Source organism: Nomascus leucogenys, chromosome 16 (assembly GCF_006542625.1).
Source record: "Nomascus leucogenys isolate Asia chromosome 16, Asia_NLE_v1, whole genome shotgun sequence".
NCBI lineage: Eukaryota > Metazoa > Chordata > Mammalia > Primates > Hylobatidae > Nomascus > Nomascus leucogenys.
In genome coordinates, this window is record NC_044396.1 from 52,231,410 (window position 1) to 52,255,718 (window position 24,309).

General features: G+C 38.8%; 1 protein-coding gene across 2 annotated transcripts in view; it reads right to left on the reverse strand.

Moving 5' to 3' along the window:
• RGS22 (regulator of G protein signaling 22) overlaps window positions 1-22,877 on the reverse strand; it is a 159,126-nt gene extending 136,249 nt beyond the window's left edge. For both annotated transcript variants that reach the window (XM_003256057.4, XM_003256056.2), the window contains exons 1-3: window positions 22,652-22,877; window positions 22,129-22,157; window positions 10,271-10,333 (exon numbers count right to left, since the gene is read on the reverse strand). In XM_003256057.4, coding sequence (XP_003256105.1) covers window positions 10,271-10,333; window positions 22,129-22,157; window positions 22,652-22,676 — 117 coding nt within the window. In that variant the 5' untranslated portion in view covers window positions 22,677-22,877. The remainder of the gene's footprint in view (window positions 1-10,270; window positions 10,334-22,128; window positions 22,158-22,651) is intronic.
• Window positions 22,878-24,309: the final 1,432 nt, after the last annotated feature.

The window sequence follows — 24,309 nt, forward strand, 5'->3', positions numbered from 1 at the left end:
TTAAAAGCACTATGATTCTAAGATGATAAAAGTGGCAAACAACTGTTTCAAAGCTTCTCTCAGTAATTCATTTTACCAATAGCAAAATGTTTGAATTACCAAGTGCCAGTTATTGCCCTAAACCTAGAGGATACAAAGATGAATAAAACATTATTTCTGCCCTTGAAGGAACAAGTACATGATCTTTCAATTTTGTCTATGATGAAGAGTCAACAAAATACCGAAATAAACTAAAACTTGTATAAATGCAAATGCCAAGGGCAAATATGTCCCCAGTGACAAGGGTAGCAATACTAGAATATTATGTCTGGTCTGGTTATCACACTTTAAAAGGGATTTGGCTAAACTAGAAACTATCCAGAGAAAGATAAACAGAATGATTAAAAATGGAAGAAATGTTGGGCAGAGCACTTTGCCTTTCTGAGACATATCAGTAAAAAGAAGCTGTAGCTAGATAAACCCAAGGTGATTTCCATGTTTGATACTCCATCAGTCCATGATGGACGTTCCAGGAAAAAAGTCTGTATCTTCTGCTCTTTAGTAAGATCACTCAGCCCCACTATTCCTTTGTTAGCTCATTCATTTATTCAATAAGAATTTAATTATTATTATCATAATATCCTATTTAATATATTGAGTGAGCCAATACAGGGCATCCTCCACAAGGCCCCAAATGAAATGAAAAAGACACAGATCCTGCCTCAGAGCACACATAATCCAGGAGAGGAAGACAGATAAGTAAATATAAATAGGCAATAAAGACCCATCCTATGAGGGGAAGGGATATGAAAGTCAGCATATAAGGTGAAATCATATTTAGTCAAGATTATCCCTTGAAATCTTGAAAACATCCATAAAGTTGTCTTCAACAATGTTCTCAAAAAGTTCATGAGTCAGTTGTTTCTCTGGATTGAAACGGGTCACTGATTCTTCAGTTAGGGACTGGATGAAGGGATGGACTTGTGTTTAAAGCTCACGCTGTACACAAAATTTGTATGTTTAACACTAGAATCACCCTTAGCATGATGATATGACAACATACTGTAAGAGGCAGGAAGGATGACACTCATTGATGGAATGGCAGTTTCTCATCTTCCATCTCACATCATCTCCAGGGCACATACACATAGATTGGTACAACAGACAAAATCATTGTCACTCTTTAAACCTCACTCTCTCTGCAGAACATGAGTAGCTCAATTTGAATAAGAATGGATGTATATTGAACTCCAGTTTAACACAGAACAAGCACAATAGAAGAACGTACAAAGTAATGTGATGGCACGGAAGGATTAACTATTAATATATTCTGGAAATTAAGGAAGATGTATAGAGAAAGTGGGCTGCTAGAGTTGAATTTTAAGAATGAACAGGCAATGTCAGGTAGACAAGGGAGAAGAGGGGAATTCAGCAAAAGTAACAGCCAATGCATCAAGATAAAGGAGTATGACACCTACCATGTACCCACAAAAATTAAAAATAAAAATAAAAGATACAAGAGCACAAAATAATAGGTTACATCTGGTGAAATGCAAGCAGTGAGACATATTTAACTTTAATATTTTAAGGGAGAATAGCAGAAATAAGACTGGAGAGAAAGGATGAGTTCATTGAGGACCTACTATTGTATGCTGTAACTCTCAACTTACACTGTTGAACCAATGATTCTCATAGGGTGGTTCCTAGATCAGCAACATCACCATCACCTGAGATCCTGTTAGAAATACAAATTCCCTCCTAAGCAAATTAACATAGGAACAGAAAACCAAACACCATATGTTTTCACTTATAAGTGGGAGCTAAACATCTAGTGCTCATGGACATAAATGGCAACAATAGACACTGGGGACAACTAGATGGGAGAGGGAAGGATGGAGATAAGGGCTGAAAAACTACCGGGTACTATGCTCTGTACTTAGGTGAAGGGATCATTCATATCCTAAGGCTCAGCATGACGCAATATACCCAGGTAACAAACCTGCACATGTACACCCCTGAATCTAAAATAAAAGTTGAAAAGAAAAAAGAAAGATAAGCAACTTATCGGTCCCCTCTGTATAACAAAATCTCTGGGGAAGGAGCTCAGCATTCTGAGTTTTAACAAGCCCTCTGATCATTCTAACGCATGCACATGTTTAAGAATCACTGCTTTACAACAAGGAGGAGCCACTGAAGTTTTTAGCTGAGGAGAGGCAGAATCTAGATGAAGACAAACTGCAAAGCCACATTCTGTTGGTTACTTCATGCTGATTCTCATGGGTATTCGTATATGAGGTGGTGCCAGCCGTCTGTGTTTGATACCCAGGAGAAAGAGCCCTCGTCTTTCATTAGTACCCAAATTCCTGTTGTTTGCTTAAAAAGAAGCTCTCTTAAACATCAGGTCCTTTGTTTTAACCATTTCTAAGCTTATCTATAAAACTCCTATAGTTTAGTAAGTAACAATACAAGACACATAGGGTATGGGAGACAGAAATGAATGATGTAGAAAGTCTCTTCTCCAAAATGCTAAGTTGGCTGATTTAGAGAATGCTCAACCTTAAATCATATAACAGGAAAAACCTTCAGTTTGAGCCTCAAACCCAATCCTCCACAAGCTGTTACAGACTGCTCTTTTCCTTAGTTAATTTTCTTATTTCAAGGATATCATTTTCCAAATATTCCAAAATGAATTGACCTGAAGGTGGTGAAAGCTAACTTTGTGGTACTAGTCATCCATGTGTGAAAAATATTTTCACAGAAAAAGCAAGTGCATGAAAATATTTTTACCAGAGTAAATTGCTGGTTCCACATTTCTTTGAAAAGGGAAGAGAAAAAAAACCTGTGAATAATTAGTGATGTGCTTAAACTGCCAGCCCAGCACCAGTGAAACTTACCGGGTGCCAAATTATTTAGCTGAACAGTATTTAAATTAAAAACTAATGACTAGGTTAATTTAATACATGTTCATCTCTGCTCCAACTCTGTCTTTACTAATTGAGCTCCAAAGCTATATTTTAAACATGCATCCCTAGTCAGTGAATGGAAAACATCTGACTACTTGAATGTAACAAGTCAGTTACCAATAACAACTTCTTTTAATCTAAGCTTTACTGTCATTTTAGATGTTTAACCATAAACTGTTTACTAGACATATTCACCAATAGGATGAAATGAATAATGTGCCACATAAAATGTATAGAAAATATCCTTAGTTAATAAATGAGTTAGGTAATTTGAGTGCTGTATTTTTGAGCTACAAGTCTTATGAAAACACCCAGAGGTATAAACACTGAACTAAGCAGTTTCCTAGAGCTTTATCAACACCTGCAAAAATCAATTTCTGAGTATTTAGATTTTGGCAAGAGAAGACCCAAACCCTTCATCCCCCTTCATCCCATGCATTCCCCCAAAATATACTCTCTCTCTCTCCCCACTGGCCCCCCGCAACAGTCCATCTAGCATATAACTCCTTCATAAAGCTGCAAGAAATTATAATTGTTTACAGATTTTAAAAAGTGTGGAGAATCAGTCTAAAAAAGAAGTTATGGTAAAATACCAACAGCACATAGCTAAGCATGGTCTGGCAAACACATGACATACCTATCCTTGCGAGGAGGGTATAGAACAGGCCACCCCTTCAGCTTCTGCAAACTATAAATGTCACAAACATTTGAAACCACCCACAGAGGACAAACCTAAATCTATGTGGGCTCATCTACTCAATCCCACAACAGTCACTAAGCATAAAACATACAAAACAAAGCCAAAAGGAAAAAAATGTTTTCACACTATAGCACAGAAGAAAACTTAATAAGCAAACACTTGTCCATAAAGAGTTGACAGCGAAAAACCTCCCAGACACCAAATGAAAACAATATCTGAATGTGAACTTGGCACAAGAACAAACGGAATGAAGTTATGAAAGCTAGGATTTGGAAAGTGCCGTAATCATTTATAATAGCAGCAACTGTCCTGGATTCCCCTCATCAAAAAATAACATGGAGGCAGGCTACCAGCCACCAGTTTCAGGATCTTACAATGTGTCCCAAGGATATAATGGTGTAATGGAAAGAAATAGTGTAGGGCCCAGAATGCCTGATCCCTAGGCCCATTTCTACCACAATCTGGTTATGGGACCTTAGGCATATCATTACAGATAGGGAAAAAGTCTCAGAAGTCATCTCAGAGATGACCTAAGGGCCCTATAATCTATATCTACACTCTAGGGCTTAGGCTATTGCTTTTGGTGGGGGCTGAGGGTGGAGGTGGGTGAAGAAAGGAGGCAGGAGAAAGATTAGAAGGTTTACTTGTTTATACTAAGGATCTTACATGGAAGATGTTGAAATAAAAACAGAATCACAATCAAGAAGCTTTGGGAGATACAGAAAAGACCTGTCCTTGCCCCCAGGAAATTTACAATGTAGCTCCTGAGATAAAATAAACAGAGAAGAAGGAAATTTTCTCTGGTCAAGAAAGTCCAATCTTCCACCATAGATATATATACATAGAGATACATGAGATACACACACACACACACACACACACACACACACACACACGATACTCTCATAAGATGATTTTCTAACCTCTACTTGAATACCTCCAAGTTCACCCCTTCACGAGTCAGCCCATTTAATTGTCAGAAAACAAATTCTAAAGTTCCTTCTTATAGTGAGTGAAAATCAAATCAATTTCTCTCATAAATGCTGGCCATGGTTCTGCACTCTATTTTCACAGAATACGTTAACCCTTCTTCCTCAATCAAATCATAAAATATTTGAAAGGGACTACTCCATTTCACTCCTGCCACCCATTCCCATGCCAGGTTAAACACCAAACTTCTCTCAACTCTTCATTTGACATGGTTTCCAGAGTGATCATTGGCTAAGTCTCCCTGAGTCTGGTTTGGCATAGCAGCTCTTAACATATGGCACCAAAAATGGAACACAACAGTCTAAGTGCAGTCTGACAATTCCACCCTATTCAAAGAAACATTTATTGAGTGCCTTCTGTGCTCCAGACTAATATTTTTCTTGATCTTGACTACATTTCTATTAATGACCCCTAAAACCACATTAGCTTTGTTTGTTTTGGTCCATTTCACACTATTGGGATAAAAACAAGACCAGATTCTCTTATCCAAATCATTAGTTTACTCCTCTGCTGCCAGTTCTATAGACATCATAGCATGATGGGACAATTAAAAGTTTTGAGCCATCTGAACCTGTGTGGACCATTATTTACTAGATGAGTGACCTAATACTGGAACTTGCAACTTTTCATCCAAGTCTCTGATAAAAGTAGTTTTAAAAAGGCAAAGCCAATGACAGATTTGTTTGGCACATAAGATTATCCTCTAGATTGACCATCCACCAATCCCATTAAAGAATGATTGCCTGTTATGCTGCAGGAATGGAGGACGAGATAGTCTAATTAGTGAAGGAAAAGAAAAGTGAAGCACTAAACTTGTGCCAGGAGCTTAATATACATTACCTCACTTGATAGTAATCTTGTAAGATAGTCATATTGTCTTCACAGAGAAAGAAATCGAGGAATTAGGTAAGCAAGGTTTCTAAGATCATGCCGGTAAGAGTGGAAAAGCTGGAATCAAACACAGTTCTCTCACTCCTAATACCAACAATTATATGGTGAGATTTGAGCATGGGAAGAATAAGTGTGGTCAAGACAGATTGGTGGGCTAGGGGAGGCAGGAAAGAGTATGCAGGATGGCAAAAGCAATGTGAAATGAGATATAAAGCTAGAAAGATTAAGTTGAAGCCAAATTACAAAGGATCTTGAATTGTATACTAGCAAATTTGGAATTCAATCTGTAGGTTATTAAAAATCAACCCCTGCTGGTTATGGCTAGTGAACCAGTTCAAATATTTGAAAACTAATTTCACAGATAATGATAAGGTCTTTGGAGACAAAGCACTATAAGTGGAGCATGTGTTGAGATTGTTATTTTAGATAGGGTTGTTAGGGAAGGCTTTCTAAACAGAAGGGATTTAAGTCAGGGAGAAAGTGATACAGGTATCTCAGAGAGGAGCATGCCAGGTAGAAAGACCCTGAGTATATTTGGCATATTCATGTTTGAGAAGCATAAAGACAGTCAGTCAGGTTGGAAAGTAAGTAGAGAAAATAAGTAGAAAATAAAGATCAAGAGATCAAGAGATAGCAAGAGCCAGATCATATAGGATTCTGGATTTTATTCTTAGTGTAATGAGAAGTCCCTAGACAGGGTTTTGAACAGAGCAGGAAGTAACATGATTCAATTTATTATTTTTATAATACTTTATCAAAATCATAATACATTAATTTATGGTTCCCTAAAATACCAGTCTATAACTATCCAAAAAAAGAAAGATTAGTTTGGCATACTTACTCTCAGTAAACCCATACTGGCTTCTAATTCTTAGCTAAGTGCTCATAAACCAAACATTACTCATCTGTTCTAGAATTTTGCCAGACACTTAGTTTGAAAATACATCATTCTTTCTCCTCCTTGTCCCCAGATTCTTTTTGAAAACCCGTGACAACATTTTCTCTTCTCTTGTCTTGTAATGTGAAGAATGGGTAATTAATTGGTAGACTGTGCAATCCTGAATATAGATGCAAGAGGAACTCCTGAATATAGATGCCAGAGGAACTCAAAAAAAAAAAAAAGAGGAGGTAAAAACAGAAGGATTTGGAGAGATAGAAAGCAGAAAAAAGGCAGCCCAGGTGAGTGCTTGGGACACACGAAGGGGTCAAACTTCAGGTCTTGCTCAGGAGGGATAAAAACATTACTACATAGAATTCAATCGAAATCACACTGTCATGTCACCTAAAGTCTGACAGGAAACAGAAAAATGGCAATGTCTATTCTGACTGGGTAGCAGGATTATCACAATTTTGGTAAACTGTCTATACTATTGTTATGTCACTTCTATAACTTAAAATAGATTTTTTGAAAAAGAAAGTTAAGAGAATTTATTTCTTTTCCAAAACAAGTCAATGTAATCACAAATCCCAAGACACTGAAATGTAAATGTTAAGAAACCGACATTAGATCTATATAGAGATTTTTCTATTTAAAATTTCACAAAAATGTACTTGTTTTGGAGGGAGAGTGGAGATTGCAGAGCCCACGGGAAAGACTACGTAATCTGGAAAAGCAAAATTCTGGCAATTTTGTGATGCTACTGGGTCTTATATAATATACAACTGGACAACAAAAGTTAGAGAGTCAGACCAAACAAGAACTCCTTGAATATCCTGTGGTGTTGCTCAGGCTTGTTCTTGGAAAGGGAGCAGGGGCTTTGATGTGTCAATCTAACTTCCATAATGGGTCCAGAGACCTAGCTATGCCCAACAGAGAGAGTACAAAATTATTTTAGAAAAAAAAAATCACAAAACAAACATGCATGCATGCGCGCATATATATATATATATATATATATATATATATATATATATATATATATATAACTAATCTACACAAGAAGGTACTGAATAGTACTTTCCCTTCAAAAGGTATTTCCAGCGTTCAGGCTTTCAGAGACTTCACATTTATGGTACACTCCCTTTAAAATTACCTGTGGTTTTTTTTTTTTATGTTTCAAATTTTCCCTGGAAAACAGTTTCAAAACACAATAGCAAAAACCTTTTCTTATATGTCTTTTAACCAGCATTCCTTATTAACTTTATTTTCATACAAGATAGGTCTTTTTACGACCCCTCATTTCACTTTTCTCCAATTCCTTGATGTGGTTTGAATGTGTCCCCCAAATTTCATGTGTTGAAAACTTAATTCCCAATGCAACAGTGTTGGGAGGTGGGGCCTAAAAAGAAATGATTAGGTCATGAGGGCTCTGCTCTCCTGAATAGATTAATGTGTTATCTTGAGAGTGGGTTGGTTATCAAGAGAGTGTTATAAAACTGTTTAAAGTTTGTTATAAAAGTGAGGTCAGTGCCCCTCTTTCTCCCTTATTCTCTTAATCTCTGTTTGCCCTTCCACCATGGCATGATGTGGGAGGAGGGCCCTCACCAGATGCAGCCCCTTGATCTTGGACTTTTCAACTTCTAGAACTGTGAGCCCAATAAATTTCCATTCCTTATACATTACCCAATCTCAGTTATTCTGTTATAGCAGCATAGACTATATGGACTAGGACATCCCTTAATACTCACAATACATGTTACTGCTGTCTATGACTGAAACTATTAATTGGCATCAATCTATGTTACACCAACAACAGTGTGCCAAGTCCTATTTACTACTGATATAAAACTCTAGTTGCCTTAAATACAAATTCCACTTTAAGATCCATCCAAGAGGATGAAAATAATTGCTTGAAAGCAAAAAATTAGTTCCTTGACTTTTTTGATGTTTTGTCCTTATTATCTCTGTCAAAAGTCTCTTAGCTTGGCATCATGGCACATGTCTGTAGTTCCAGCTACTTGGGAGGCAAGAGGATCGCTTGAGTTTGAGAAGTTGAGGCTGCAGCGAGCTGTGATCATACCACTGCACTCCAGTGTGGGCAACAAAGCAACACACTGTCTCAAAAAAAAAAAAAAGCCTAACATGGTGCCAAATACAGCTGAACCAGAGTTTGTACAGAATGCTTTTTAATGGTTAGAAAAACTCCAGCTTTCAGGCATCACGCTACCTGACTTCAAACTATACTACAAGGCTACAGTAACCAAAACAGCATGGTACTGGTACCACAACAGAGACATAGATCAATGGAACAGAACAGAGCCCTCAGAAATAATGCCGTATATCTACAACTATCTGATCTTTGACAAACCTGACAAAAACAAGAAATGGGGAAAGGATTCCCTATTTAATAAATGGTGCTGGGAAAACTGGCTAGCCATATGTAGAAAGCTGAAACTGGATCCCTTCCTTACACCTTATACAAAAATTAATTCAAGACGGATTAAAGACTTACATGTTAGACCTAAAACCATAAAAACCCTAGAAGAAAGCCTAGGCAATACCATTCAGGACATAGGTGTGGGCAAGGACTTCATGTCTAAAACACCAAAAGCAATGGCAACAAAAGCCAAAATTGACAAATGGGATCTAATTAAACTAAAGAGCTTCTGCACAGCAAAACAAACTACCATCAGAGTGAACAGGCAACCTACAGAATGGGAGAACATTTTTGCAACCTACTCATCTGACAAAGGGCTAATATCCAGAATCTACAATGAACTCAAACAAATTTACAAGAAAAAAACAAACAACCCCATCAAAAAGTGGGAGAAGGACATGAACAGACACTTCTCAAAAGAAGACATTTATGCAGCCAAAAAACACATGAAAAAATGCTCATCATCACTGGCTATCAGAGAAATGCAAATCAAAACCACAATGAGATACCATCTCACACCAGGTAGAATGGTCATCATTAAAAAGTCAGGAAACAACAGGTGCTGGAGAGGATGTGGAGAAATAGGAATACTTTTACACTGTTGGTGGCACTGTAAACTAGTTCAACCATTGTGGAAGTCAGTGTGGCGATTCCTCAGGGATCTAGAACTAGAAATACCATTTGACCCAGCCATCCCATTACTGGGTATATACCCAAAGGACTATAAATCATGCTGCTATAAAGACACATGCGCATGTATGTTTATTGCGGCACTATTCACAATAGCAAAGACTTGGAACCAGCCCAAATGTCCAACAACGATAGACTGGATTAAGAAAATGTGGCACATATACACCATGGAATACTATGCAGCCATAAAAAATGATGAGTTCATGTCCTTTGTAGGGACATGGATGAAACTGGAAAACATCATTCTCAGTAAACTATTGCAAGGACAAAAAACCAAACACCGCATGTTCTCACTCATAGGTGGGAATTGAACAATGAGAACTCATGGACACAGGAAGGGGAACATCACACTCCGGGGACTGTTGTGGGTTGGGGGGAGGGGGGAGGGACAGCATTAGGAGATATACCTAATGCTAAATGACCAGTTAATGGGTGCAGCAAACCAACATGGCACATGGATACATATGTAACAAACCTGCACATTGTGCACATGTACCCTGAAACCTAAAGTATAATAATAAAATTTAAAAAAAGAACAACTCCAGCTTTCTTTAATAAGAATAATTTCTAAATATGATTCAAATCCAAATGATTATGTAAAAAGATAAAACCTTTACCTAATGCTTTAATATTTTTTTAAAAAGCATTATCCCTGATAAATTGGTTTCACAAGATAATCCAGTGATTAAAATATTTTGCTTTGATAATATATATTCAATAGATCATAATAATAAACTCACTGGAAGGCTTAGGAATTCATTAAAGTAGTCTACAAGGAAATCATCTGTTGCCAGAGAATCTTCCTGCAAAAAAAAAAAACCATAAAAACACAGTATTATAATTATACAACGTTTTAAATCATGCCTATATTATTCTCTAATTCTGCTATGAATTTATTATCACATAGATCTTTAAATCTCTTTTAGTCAGTCAACAGTGAACCCTCACTATAAACTGAACACAGTTTATGGTGTTTTATAGTTTCCTTCCAATCTCTGAAAGGAAAAAATAAGAAAACAGAAGGGGGCATACTCTTAAAACACTTTGCTACTATACTTAGTTGGAAAACAGAACACATGAAAAATATAGCACAACACTTAAATGAAACATCAACAAATACAAAATAATACCACCACATGGTAAGTTTCACACAGACTTATTAAAATATATACATATTTCATAAAAATAAAAGCAGAGTCAACAAGAAGCAGTGTTTGGAGCCCAAATGAAATTGAGAGTGTAAATTTCTTGAATTGCCCAATGAAAGTGATAAAAGAAGTGAAGAAAATGTTCTACTGTCCCCCCACCCCAGAATGAGATACATTTCTAAATCTGGATCCTGCTTCACTTTTGCATGAGGAAAGTTTGACAATGCATGTGTTCTAAGAATAAAGATTGTATACATTTTTTCCATAACTATCTCATCCACCAACATAGCCACTTTTCAAATTGGCAAAATTGAAAAGCCACTGCCGAGAACAAAATCTCTCTTCCAAATCATAAGACACCTTATTTTATTAGTAATTGTTTCCATTATATCAAAAGCACATCATGGCATACTGTTGTATGGTACATGTGTTTATTTTGTTATTCATAATTATACTTCAATTTTGCAAATCTAACATGAAAGTTAACAATATGACACAATGCTATTATTTCCATATGGCTGATTACTTTCTTTTTATACTGGCCAATTTTAAAAAATTTATTGAAGTATATAGTGCTATAAGGAAGACACTATAGCATACTGCACCTACTTTGGAAAGTAAATTTTCAGGGTAATTTATTGAAGTAATTGCAGCATCAGAAGAGAGTTATAAACAATCACTTATAGAATTTATATCAAGAAACTTACTAGAAACCTTAAAACAAAATATTTAGTTTTCTAAAAGTTTCAACTGATTAAAATAACAACAAACTAAGGATTTAATAAATTTACTACCTTAGTAGTAGTACCTTAGTAGCATGTGCTCAAAGAAAGTCCTGACTGGCAAAGTCTAACGAAGCAGAACAAGGCAGATATCCTTTTGGGAGAAGCTATAAGGCATTTAATAACCTATCAAACTTTACCTTTCAAAGTTACTTTAATAATTCCAACTGTATTTAGTGGACTATCTAGTTTTTGCTAATTCTTATGAGAAAACATCTGAATTCTGGGTAGAAGGCATTGTGCTATGATAAGGGTGGCCAAATTTGGCAGTACTGGATCACATGACCAAAAATCCACAGATGTGAACAGTGAATAGCTTAAATAATTTACAGTAGTGCAATACAATCCCTTGTTAGTTTTTCTAAAGTATACATTTCCTTTTTAATTTTTAGCCATAATACAGAATATGTATTTCATAGCACCAGGTGGACGTAAGTATTGCCTAGAATTGCCACATTGCCTGAAATTTCTAATTTTCAGATTCATATGTTCATTTCCAGATGTCTTGCACTTCTAAAAGATTCTAACTCAATGAACTGTCTGAGATGAGATACCCGTTTTTTGTTTTTGTTTTGAGACAAGGTCTTGCCCCGTCACCCAGGCTGGAGTGCAGTGGCGTGATCTCAGCTCACTGCAACCTCTGCCTCCTGGGTTCAAGTGATTCTCGTGCCTCAGCCTCCTGAGTATCTGGGACTACAGCCATATGCCACCACGCCTGGCTAATTTTTGTAATTTTTGTAGAGACAAGGTTTCACCATGTTGCCCAGGCTGGTCTTGAACTCCTGGCCTCAAGTGATCTGCCCACCTCGGCCTCCTAAAGTGCTGGGATTACAAGCATGAGCCACCATGCTCAGCCCTGTTTGTTGTTTTTTTCCTTAACATATTTCAGATAGATAACTTTTAATGAATAATTAGAAAATGAAATAAAAGATACATATTGCAATCCCAATTTTTTGTTATTAAATTCAACAGATATAAATATAGTTTGTCAAACTGCCATAAAGGTTCTAAAAGTTTACTCTAGATTCCTGAGCTCAGCTCATCTCACCACGGACTGATATAATTCTCAGGTGGCAGCAGTAGCACTGCTCTAACCCCTTGGTGACTTGACATTTCCTAGGCATTCAGTCATATCCTTTGGTTTGTACTTACAGAAAACTATGAAAACCTCAGGTATTATCAAATACATCAAAATCAATTATTTCTTTTCTAAAATTATTCCTTAATTTCTATCGATATTAAACCTCAGCAATTCCGTTGATACTGGGTAGTTCCACAATGGGAAATAAGTGTTGCCTCCAAGTGCGATCTGCTCAACCCACATGTGGCACTTGAGTGGAAAGGCTTGTTCTTCTCTTAGTAAATAAAGGAACCTATTTTCCCACTGCAGTTTCTAGTTCAATGTGTTCAAAATATCTTGTCACATCAGTAAGCAGTCTTGTAAACCCATGAGTATCTGATAAGCCCTTTACACCACAAACCCTTTAATTTAAAAAAAAAAAAAATTAAGGCCTTGAGCTGAAGAAGTAGCTCAGTTACTCTCAAAGAGTTCCCACAATCCCATTACTTGGCTATATTAAAATGCTCTAAGTCTCTAAGTCTCTAAGTCTCTATGCTTAAGTTTAACATCTTCCAAATAATCAATAAACTGGTGATAGTTAATGGTACAATCAAGAAGAAAATTGAGTTACAATCATTTCCTCCATTACATCATTCCACAAGCCTGACTGCAAAATTTGCAACACAGATTCTCTGTTGAATGAAGGTAGGAACACTTCTTCAGAATTGAATGTACTCTTGAAACCTGTTTTTTCATGTATTACAGGTGTGCCGTCTGTGAAAATGAAGTCAGCTTTTCCATTTTTAGTCCAAACTTCTCAAATGTCCTACTGAAAGAGGGTTAACAAAATAGTTTATGTGTGCTTGCTAATTATGGTAGGTAAAATTTTTGCTTATTTTGCTGCACCTTCAAATCAGATGAACTACAATTTTTTTTTTTTTTTTTTTGAGACAGGGTCTTGCTCTGTCACTTAGGCGCTTAGCTAATTAAAAAATTTTTTTTTTTTTTGGTACAGACAGGATCTCACTATATTGCCTATGCTGGTCTTGAACTCCTGGGCTCAAGCAATCCTCCCACCTAGACCTCCCAAATTGCTGGGATTACAAGCATGAGCCACCACACCCAGCCCAATTTCTTTACAACTCTAAAAGATGCAAGATATACAAAAACACTATAAACAAGGAAGAAGAAATAAGATACAGACAAAAAAACTACAGTCCAAGAAAGAATATGATACATGCCATAAGGGAGTTACAATATAAACTGTTTCTTCCAAAGGAAGGAAAGACGTTATCTGGTAAGATGAATCAGAAGAGACTCAAGTGGGAAAAATGGCATTTGAAATGCATTTCAAGTAACTTCAAATTCTGCATTTAGAAATATAAATATGAGGGGCAATAATGCTGAGGACATAGATAAACACATGAGCAAAGAAGAGAGGCCAGAAAGCAAGACAGCATAGTAGGTGTCTCTGGGGAATGGGGACAAGAATCGACTGAGAAGGAGCTTGAAGAACTTTCTAGGATTATGAAAATATTCTATGTATGCACTGGAGTTTGGATTACACAAGTGTATACATTTGTCAAAATTCATCAAATTATCATTCTTTAAATGCTTACATTTCGGTGTATAAATTGTACATCAACAAAAGAATCATAAACTAATATTGAATATTATTAACAGTTCATGATACTCATGAAGTATTTAGAGGTGAAGTTTATCAATGTCTTTAACTTACTTTGAAATGCATAAAAAAACAAGATGGACTGATGGATGGATGATGAGATAGGACAGCTATGTGAGAAAGCAAATGTAACAAAAATTGTGAAATGTTAGTGGTAGGTATACAGTGTCCACTATACAATTCTTTTAATTCTTACATGTTTAAATTTTTTCCTAGTAAAATGTTTGGAGGCGGGCTTTATGTACAAGGAAATAAGATCAAGTTTCTCTGCACGTTATGGACAGGCTTCTCAGCCTTCTGTGTATTAAATATCAGATTATCAAATCAGCATCGTTCCCTCTAGAATAAATTCCTGGTTATCTGACCATCTTCTGACTACTACTCTGGAATCCTGTCCACTAAAGGACTGACCTCTGGTTCACCCTCCTGTCCATCATATGCCAAACCTCATCTTTCCTATTCCTTCTTATCCACACCACCCTATGGGTCAGTCTTCCTAGCCACACCTCATTTAATACAAGGGATCCATTTGTTCCCCCAATCTCCAATCCTTTTCTACCATGAAAAGGGCTTATGGTGAATACAATTTGGCTCCTGCCCACTGTCCAGCCTTATCTCATACTACATGCTGTGGTCATAGCAATTTTTTTATAGTTCTGCACCTTGGCACATGCTGATTATTCTGCCCAGAAAAATTTTCCCCCTTATTCACGTACCTGTCTTTTTTCTTCTCCAGAAGTCTGGAGTAGTGGTCATCTATATTTCCCCTATAAAAACCTTTATCACTTCATACTACAATTGTTTACATGTCTCATCCACTGGATTGTGAACTGGAAGAAAAGGGCTGTTTCCCATTTATTCTTTTAATTTCTCAATGCCTTTAGATAGTACATGTTTAGAACATTTTTACTGAATAATTGGATGATTACACTGAGGACACAAAACCTAAAAAGAAAAGACTAATAACTTTAAAAAGACTCTAACAAATAATACTAATTAAAAGAAGAGATATTGTCAAAAGAGAAAAAGGTCAGAAAAAGAGAATGCAAGGTGAGACAAGCTCCACAACACGTCTTGTTGAAAGCTTGCCTAGATCAAGGCATTTTTGAAATTTGAAAACCAAAAGCCCATATATCAGATCCCCACTGGTTTGCAAAATTACATTTTCTTAGAAATGAAGGCTATGAAGGAGGAAGATATTAAAGTGGTTCACGCAATGAGGAGCAAAAGTATGGACTCTGCTTTTATCCTCCAAAGGTTATCATCACAGATTACATCAGTATCTATCCAGAAGTACTTTTCCATCGGGTTTCTGTTCTCTTCTCTCTTTCTTCCTTCTTCTCTTCTCTCTTCCCTTTCCTTCTCTCTGTCTCTCTCTCTCAACAAGTCCCCAAAAGGCTTGAGAAGGTGAAGGAAGCTCTGGACGCTCCCCCACCCCCTGCCCACTTTTATTTTTTTATTTTATTATTATTATTTTTTAATGGAGTCTTGCTCTGTCACCAGGCTGGAGTGCAGTGGCACAATCTTGGCTCACTGCAACCTCTATCTCCCAGGTTCAAGCGATTCTCCTGGCTCAGCCTCCTGAGTAGCTGGGACCACAGGTGCATGCCACCAAGCCCAGCTAGTTTTTGTATTTTTAGTAGAGACGGGGTTTCACCATGTTGGCCAGGATGGTCTGAATCTCCTAACCTCATGATCCACCCGCCTCGGCCTCTCAAAGTGCTGGGATTACAGATGTGAGCCACCACGCCTGGCCCAGACTCCCTTTTATCCAATCAATTTTATCCAATCCAATATTTCAAATTATACCTACTAGGCCTAAGACAATCCATTAGGCACAAATACCCTAAGGCTTTCTCCTTGTACAAAGATCCTTACAACTCAATAAACTCATTTAAAGCAGAGAGTATCTCACACCCTTGGTCACCTTGTCTCCCATTCTATACTTTACGGGTAAAAAGAGGATGTGGCAAGCTTCTCTAAATCCCAATGTACTTTTAATTCAAACCTGACACTTAACTATAAACTGCTTATCCTTTTACTGTTTCATATTAAAGGCAATCTCTCTAGTCAGAAGGTATGCTACTTGGGGACTAATGACAATGTTTGTCCCCAGTAGTGTCTAATATGGCCATACGTTGAAAAAGTTGCTTAATGATATACTTATTTACTAACTTATCAATGGGACTGTTAACAGTTTCTGTAGTTCCAAAAAAGCATCAGAGAATTTGATTCCTACCCAGAGTAAAGGATTCCATAGAGATGAAATAATTCCAAATAGCATAACACTTTACAAAGGACCTCTGGGACCTGTCTTAGTTTCCTAAAGACTTGTTCACAACACTTCTGACCCCTAGCTCTGCAACCTCTTAAAGAAAGAAGAACAGGAGAAAGTAGGGGTAGTACTTACATCTAGCCCTATCTTCCAGTGTTTCCATATAAAGCTGCCTAGTGTGTCAGCCCCAGTAGGCTCTCACTGTTCATTTAACCCAATTATATATAATTTAACATATTTTATTTGAAAAAAACCACCAAGTGGTCACTAATTGCCAAGTAACTAGTCTTGTTTATGAGGACTGGAATTATGGACCTTTATTCTATACAGTTGCCCTTGGTATCCATAGGGGATTGGTACCAGGTCCCCCACAGATACTGAAATCTGGGGATGCTCAAGTCCCTCATATAAAATGGCATAGTATTTGCATATAACCTACACCCAACCTCCCATGTTCTTTAAATCAACTCGATTTCTTACAATACCTAATACAATGTAAATGTTATGTAAATGGTTGTTATCCTGTATTTTTAAAGTTTGTATGTTTTTTTTTTTTTTTTTTTTTTCAGACGGAGTCTCACTCTGTCACTGAGGCTGGAGTGCAATGGCATGATCTGGGCTCACTGCAACCTCCACCTCCTGGGTTCAAGCAATTCTCCTGCTTCAGCCTCCCAAGTAGCTGGTACTACAGGCATGTGCCATCACGTCCAGCTAATTTTTGTATTTTTGGTAGAGATGCAGTTTCACCATGTTGGCCAGGCTGGTCTCAAACTCCTGACCTCAGGTGATCTGCCCGCGACAGCCTCCCAAAGTGCTGGGGTTACAGGTGTGAGTCATTGTGCCTGGCCTTTTTCTGAATATTTTCAATCCAAGTTTGGGTGAATCCACAGATGTGGAATCCACGGATATGGAGAGTTAACTACGTTACTGTATGTTAAAATAATGAGAATGTCTTCATGCTTGGGAAATACCCTATGTTTATTATAATTTCATTCAACCTGTAAAAATAACAAAATAGAAATTTGAACAGACTAAAAATTAGTTAAAAATGAATACCACTTTTAACAACTAAAATACAAGTAAATACTGCTTAAAGCTAAAGTTTATCTTAATTTGTGGTAAGATTACAAGGTAGTCTCTTCTTTTCCTTTTTTAAACAGCTTTTAATCCACTTTTAAAGTTAATAAAACTGTGGGTTTTCTAAATCAGAAAACCTTCAACAAAATAGATCATTACACTACAATGTTTTTACTCCATAAAGAATTTTCTTTCCTAGATTCCATTTTTTGATGGAAGACTTGATAAAGACTTTTTTTGAAGCCTGGCACACTTACTTGCATAGTTGCAAACTAACTACTTTTAAGGCACAAGAAAAAGATATTATTTTGAATGTAAAAGTCAGGTGCTTCAATCTTCACTATTAATGCACTCTATTTTAATGATAAAAAAATTTAAGAGTCACTCTCACTTTAAACTTTCTGAATGTGTACCTTACACCTTACTTTAGCTATAAGTTTAAAGTGACAGTGACTCCTAAATTTCTTTTTTCTTTTTTTTTTTTTTTTGAGATGGAATCTCGCTCTGTTGCCCAGGCTGGAGTGTGGTGGCATGATCTTGGCTCGCTGCAACCTCTGCCTCCTGGGTTCAAGTGATTCTCCTGCCTCAGCCTCCCGAGTTGCTGGGACTACAGGCATGCCCAGCTAATTTTTCTTTTTTTTTTTTTTTTTTTGGTATTTTTAGTAGAGACAAGGTTTCACTGTGTTAACCAGGATGGTCTCGATCTCCTGACTTCGTGATCTGCCCACCTTGACCTCCCAAAGTGCTGAGATTACAAGCATGAGCCACCGCGCCCAGCCCTAAATTTTAATGTGTAAATTTTGTAATTCATTCTCACTTTAAACTTTCTCAATATGTACCTTACACCTAGGTAAAATATTAAAAATATATACAAGGTATGTGTCCCTGACAAACAAATAATTTATTCTAAATGAGTTATTCTATCTTTTGAGGATGCAGACCCCATGTTGAGGTACAAATATTATTTTGCAGATGTCCATAACAGCATTGTACTTTTAGATCCACTGAGAAAATACAATATGAAAGAAAAGCTAGTATGAACACAGGAGCACAAAACCAAAAAAAAAACTACTTAAATAAAATAATTAAATATTTTTCTCATGTAATCAAAAGCAGTTGTAATCATAAGACATTAATCATAAGGCATTGTGGCTTCCCAAATATCAGGGACCCAGGCGCCTCTGATCTTATGTCTCCGCCATCCTCAAGATGCTACATCCATCTCATGATCTAAGATGACTGCTTTAGCTCCAGCATCACAACTTTATTCCAACCAGCAGAAAAGAAGAAAAAGGGCTCATTCTTTCCTTCTACACTTATGTAAGTATTAAAGTTAGAATAGCCCAGCTTCTAACTGTGGCTCAACTAATTACTAGCTGTGTGACCTAAGGGTCCATTATTTGATCTCTATAAACATCAGCTCTCCAGAGAAGTAGGACACAACACTTCTGCCTACATCTTATTGGCCAGAATTTGGTTCCGTGACCACATTTGGCTGCAAGGGAAACTAGAAAATATAGTCTTAATTTGGGATAGCAATGGGTCTAATATCTACTATGGAAAAGGAGAGAATGGAGTTTGGGGAACTGCAGGTCCCTGACACATTTTTCCTAAGAATATGCAATTTATTAATGAGAACAATACTTTCACACTTTTAAAAAACAGGGGTAAATACATGTGCAAGACATGTTAATTATTTAATCTATAGACAATACTTGGTTGAGCATATGAATTTGAGAATCTAGTTATAAATTGCTCTCAGCTAAAAGCTGCTCAGAGCTCACAGGCAGTCTGGATGATGTTAGGTTGGAAAGGCTTCATGGAGGAGATTAGCTGGGCCTTGAAGAATGTGCAAGATTGTGAAATAGATGGGGAAGGGCAACTGAGACAAAATTAGACAGCAAAGGCAAGGAGACAAGTGGGGTATAGTTTGGCTCGGGCAGGAGGCATGTGGATGTACTTTATAAATCAAACCAAAAACAGTAAGAATGTTGTCTTTATCACAGAGAAAAGCATCGGGAGGTAAGGTTAAAGAAGGCTGAAAAGTTATAGAAAAGGTTTTGAAGGCTAAAGCAAACCATTTGACATTTTGGCTTTACCAGTTATGAGATATGTGGCCTCAGGCCCAGTTAGTTAACCACTGTGAACTTCGACCTCCTCTTCTGCGAAATGCAGGCAGTAATAACCACCTAATAGGGTTGTTTTGAGGCTAAATACTAGCATGTGCTTAGCATTCAATAAATACTAGCTATTAATAAAAGCTCTGAGCAAGCTAGTAACACAGTAATGTTTTAAAAAATTAATAGCAATCTGATAGCCAGGGTGATAGGAGAAGGAAAAATCTAAAGGTAGACAGAGCAAAGGAATAGGAAGTAATCTAATATAACTGATACTCAGGAGCTTGAATTGTATGCTTTAAACAAATAAAAACTGGAGTTGGCAGAAGGAATATTGGAGGCAATGATATCAGTTAGGATTACTACCAAAGTCCAGACCCCGGGTGGGGGCCTGAAATGAGACAGCAGTTGTGTGGATGGAGAAAAAGATCTGGCTACGAAAAGAGCTTGGTAAATGATTGCAGGCAGGGGATGAAGAAAAGGGAAGAAAGTCTTTGATATGAGTGACTGAATGGCCAGTGGCACCACAAACCAAAATAAGAAGTGGAGGAAAGACAGCATGGTGTGGAGGGGACTGGGGAGAAAAGTTCAGTTTAGACTGTTGACACGGACATTCAGATGATGAAGAGTCCCAATAACCCGCTGGATATACAGAGCTGGCATTAAAAGTGGCGTCTGGACTGGAGGTGTGGAAATGTGGAAGTCCCACGAAACAGGGGTACTGAAGCTATAGGAGGAGAAGAGGAGCTCACCCAGAGAAAGCCCAGAGAACAGAATCCTGAAGGTCAATACTTTCATGAGAAAAGAAAAAGAGAAGCCAGAAAGGGGAATAATAATGAAAGATAAGAGAACTCGGAGACAGTGAAATCAAGCCAAGAGAAAGGGAATGCCTAGAGTCTTCAAGCTATCATGAGTTCAAGGATGGGGCCAACACCTAAAACAGTGAACTGCTCAAACAGTAAGTGGCGTGTTGTTGAGTAGTCTTCAGCAGTATGGGAAAAGATTTGCTGGCTTCAGAAATGCTCACCTCCTGCTGGAACTAAGAGTAAGTTCAGGAAGGCCTGGAGCCCCTTAAAGAAATTTCCCATTAAAAGCAGAGCTCTGGGCCTGGAACAGTGGCTTGGGCCTGTAATCCCAGCACTTTGGGAGGCCGAGGTGGGTGGATCGCTTGAGCCCAGGAATTCGAGACTGGCCTGGGCAACATTGTGAAACTGTCGCTACAAAAAATATAAAAATTAGCTAGGTGCGCTGGCAGGTGCCTATAGGGCCAGTGACTCAGATGGCTGAGACAGTTAGATTACCTAAGCCCAGGGAAGTCAGGGCTGCAGTGAGTTGTGATGGGGCCACTACACTCCAGCCTGGGTAAAAGAGAGAGACCCTGTCTCAAAATATGTGTGTGTGTGTGTGTGTGTGTATGTGTGTGAGTGTGTGTGTGTGTGTGTGTGTATATATATATATATATATTTTTTTTTTTTTTTTTCTTAAAGCAGAGCTCTGCCAACATGGCCAGAAGATGGGAGGAATTTCTGACTTGTTCTGTGTACCTCTACCTTCAGTGGCTCTGTGTGTGTATGTGTGTATGTGTAGATGTGTGTGTGTCTGTCTCTCCCAGCAATGGACCAGAGCTCTGGAAAGGTGAATGTGAAAGCCACCAGCACACACAGCCTTAGCCCTTTCTTCTTAGACCCTGCTAGACTGTGAACTTCTTGAGACTTAACCTCAGCATACAATCACTCATGTTTGTTGATTGAAAGCCAAAAGCAAATAAGATAATTAGCCAACAAGAGAAGTAAGTGCTGGAAGACATAAATAAATAATAGAAGTGATTAGAGCTCTTGGAATCAGACTCAGACCTTGGTAGGAATTAGGCTCTGACACCTATTTGTCTGTGTAACCTCAGGCAAGTTCCTGAAACACTGTATACAATGGGAATTACAATGGAACCCACCCTAAATGTAGCACTCACCTAAATGACAATGTATAGGATATATTTAGCAAGTACTTTTATTACTTAATCTCTCTAGAAGTCTGAAATGGGAGTATTTAGTACATTTGTAAAGGAATGATAAATTGACCACTCTTTATCCATCAACGCCATTTACTTATGTTTACTCCAACCAGGAACTGCACTGCCACATCACAATACAGCCATGGAGATAAAACTTTCCTCTCATGGAGTCATTAAAGAGTTTAGAGAAATTAAATGAGGCCATTTATGTGAAAGAACTTTAATGATGAACAGCATCCACCATACAAATTAATTGGCCCCTTCTTAAAATTACGTGCCAGATAGAGAATTTAAAAAAGATCTTGTACATAGTTATTACAATTGTTACTAAACCAAAACTCTGGCAAAAAGGAGGAAATAAAACACACAGCTTTCTTCTATGATCTAATATTTGCTATTTTTTTTTAAAGGCCAAAGAAAAAAATAGCCCCTTGAAATCATACTTACAAATTCTTCTTCTGTAATCGTTGGTGGCTCTGAAACAAGACAAAATATTACATTATCTCCCTCAAATCTGATTTCCTTTGAGTAAATGAAATCATGGGTGACAGCACCTAGCCCTACGTTATGCACAGGCAAGCGTACTACATTTCTGGCCCTCTGTTCATTCTCTGTACATGGCGTGCATTTTAAGTTGGAATTCAAGGTGTAAGTGGAAAGGAAAGGCCTCTGGAATCCTGCCTGGTCACTAATTCACTGTGACCCAGGAGTTACCCTTTTCATAGACAGAACCCTCTATTATTCTACGTACAATATGCAGAATTAAGCGAGGTAACGCAGTGCCAGCGTAAACCGGCGAGGACAGTGAAATTCGTCATGAAATCCAACAGGAGGGCAGTGAAGCCCTTTCTTCTCATGTCTGGGAGCGGGGATACCGCTAGGAGGACAGGAGGTAAAGTCCAGAGGCTGGCGCGTGGTGCGGCCCCAACGCCGCGGGCTGATCCTCTGTCCCTGTGGGGCCGCCACGTACCCGCGGTGAGCCTCTTCTCGGGCATGCCGTCGCCGCTGCCCGCACCTGGAGCCCGCGCGGGCCGTCAGGGCCCTAGCGCGTGGGCCCAGCGCGGGTCAGGGCCGGAAAGACGCGGCTGCGGCGCGCGGGCTGAGGAGCTACGCCGGCTAGCGTGGCAGGCGCCGCGCCGGGGTTGCTATGGAGCTTAGACAATGCGGCCGCCCCGTGAGGCCGAGGCCGGCCGCTCAGGTGCCTTTCGGGGTTCCCAAGCTGCCACGGGAACACTCCCGCCGGCCCCTGCCCTCCTTTCCTCCTCCTTCTGCGCAGGGGCCAGCGCCGCGAAGGCTGGGGGCGACGCGCGTGCGGACCCCAGGCGCGGTCACCTGACAGGGGCGCCGTGGAGATGCCTGTGGCCCTCGAGACCGGACTGGCAGCGAATTCGTTACTGTGGTGACCGCGGCTCAGGCCCGTTCTTCCTCCACCACAGCCCGCCAGCAACAGCCAGGAAAACGCGGTGCTCCACGGGAGGGAGAGGCCGCGGGCACGCGGGGCGCCAGGCCGCCAGGACGGCTGGTCCCGGGAAGCGGAGGAAGCAGGGAAGTCAGGCCTCCAGTTTTCCTCATTCCTCAGGAGGCCCGCAACACACTGCTCTTGATCTCCATCACAGTTGTATGAAATGCTTGTGTAAAAAGTTAAATAATTCGCGGCCTATAGGAACCGTGAACTTCCCCAACACGTGTGTGCCAATCAGGACTGCTGCATTTTCAAGATAGCTAGGCTTAGAAATTACCCGAGGAGGCCTCATGTTCACCTAACGTGGTACCTTCGTCTGTTAGGTTACTCAAGACTCAAGGCAGAAAGCTAGGAGCTTTTCCCTAAAACTTACTACCCGCACCCCATACCCTCTTATTCAGTCAAGCACTAGGTCCTCTTTATTCTGCCTTAGTGTTTCTGAAATCTGGAGTCTCCTTTGCGCTCCTGCTAGTAACAACATCCTTAGTACAGGCTCCATCTGAACTGTTGTAAAAACTTTCTAACTGGTTTTTCAGTCTTTGCTTCCAGTGGAGTTCAGCTTAAGCCCATTCTCCATGATGAATGCAAAATCATCCATCTGAACGCAAATCTGACCTGCTAAAACCTTCGGTGGCTTTACATTTGCCTCCTACATTGTGGGAATACTCCAAGGCTGGCAGGGGCCCCACAGGTATATGAATGCTTAAGAAAAGAAGGAATAAGACAATGAGTGTTTGTATTGCAAGGAAACGTAACTCCCATCTAGTTATATTAATTGCCTTTTCCCTATTACATAGGAAAAGACAAAAATAAACCACTATCTTGGCCAGACAAAATTAGAGGACCAAATGAAGTGACGGGATACTAGTGGAAGATAATGGAGAGGTGGGGGGTGGAGGGACAAATCACAAAGGGCTTTGTGGGCCCTTGGTAAGGACTCCAGGTTTCATTCTGAGTGAAATGCAAACCATAGCAGAGTTCGAACAGAGAAATGACATGACTTTACTTCTATTTGAAAGAATCGCTCTGGGTGCTGTCTAGAGAATATATTAATATTAGCATGACTCAAAGCAGGCAAGAGCTAATGGTAGCTCAGACTGGGTGGTTCAGAACAAGCAGTACAGGCTTCAGATAGATTCTGCAGACATTTTAACAGTAGAACCAAG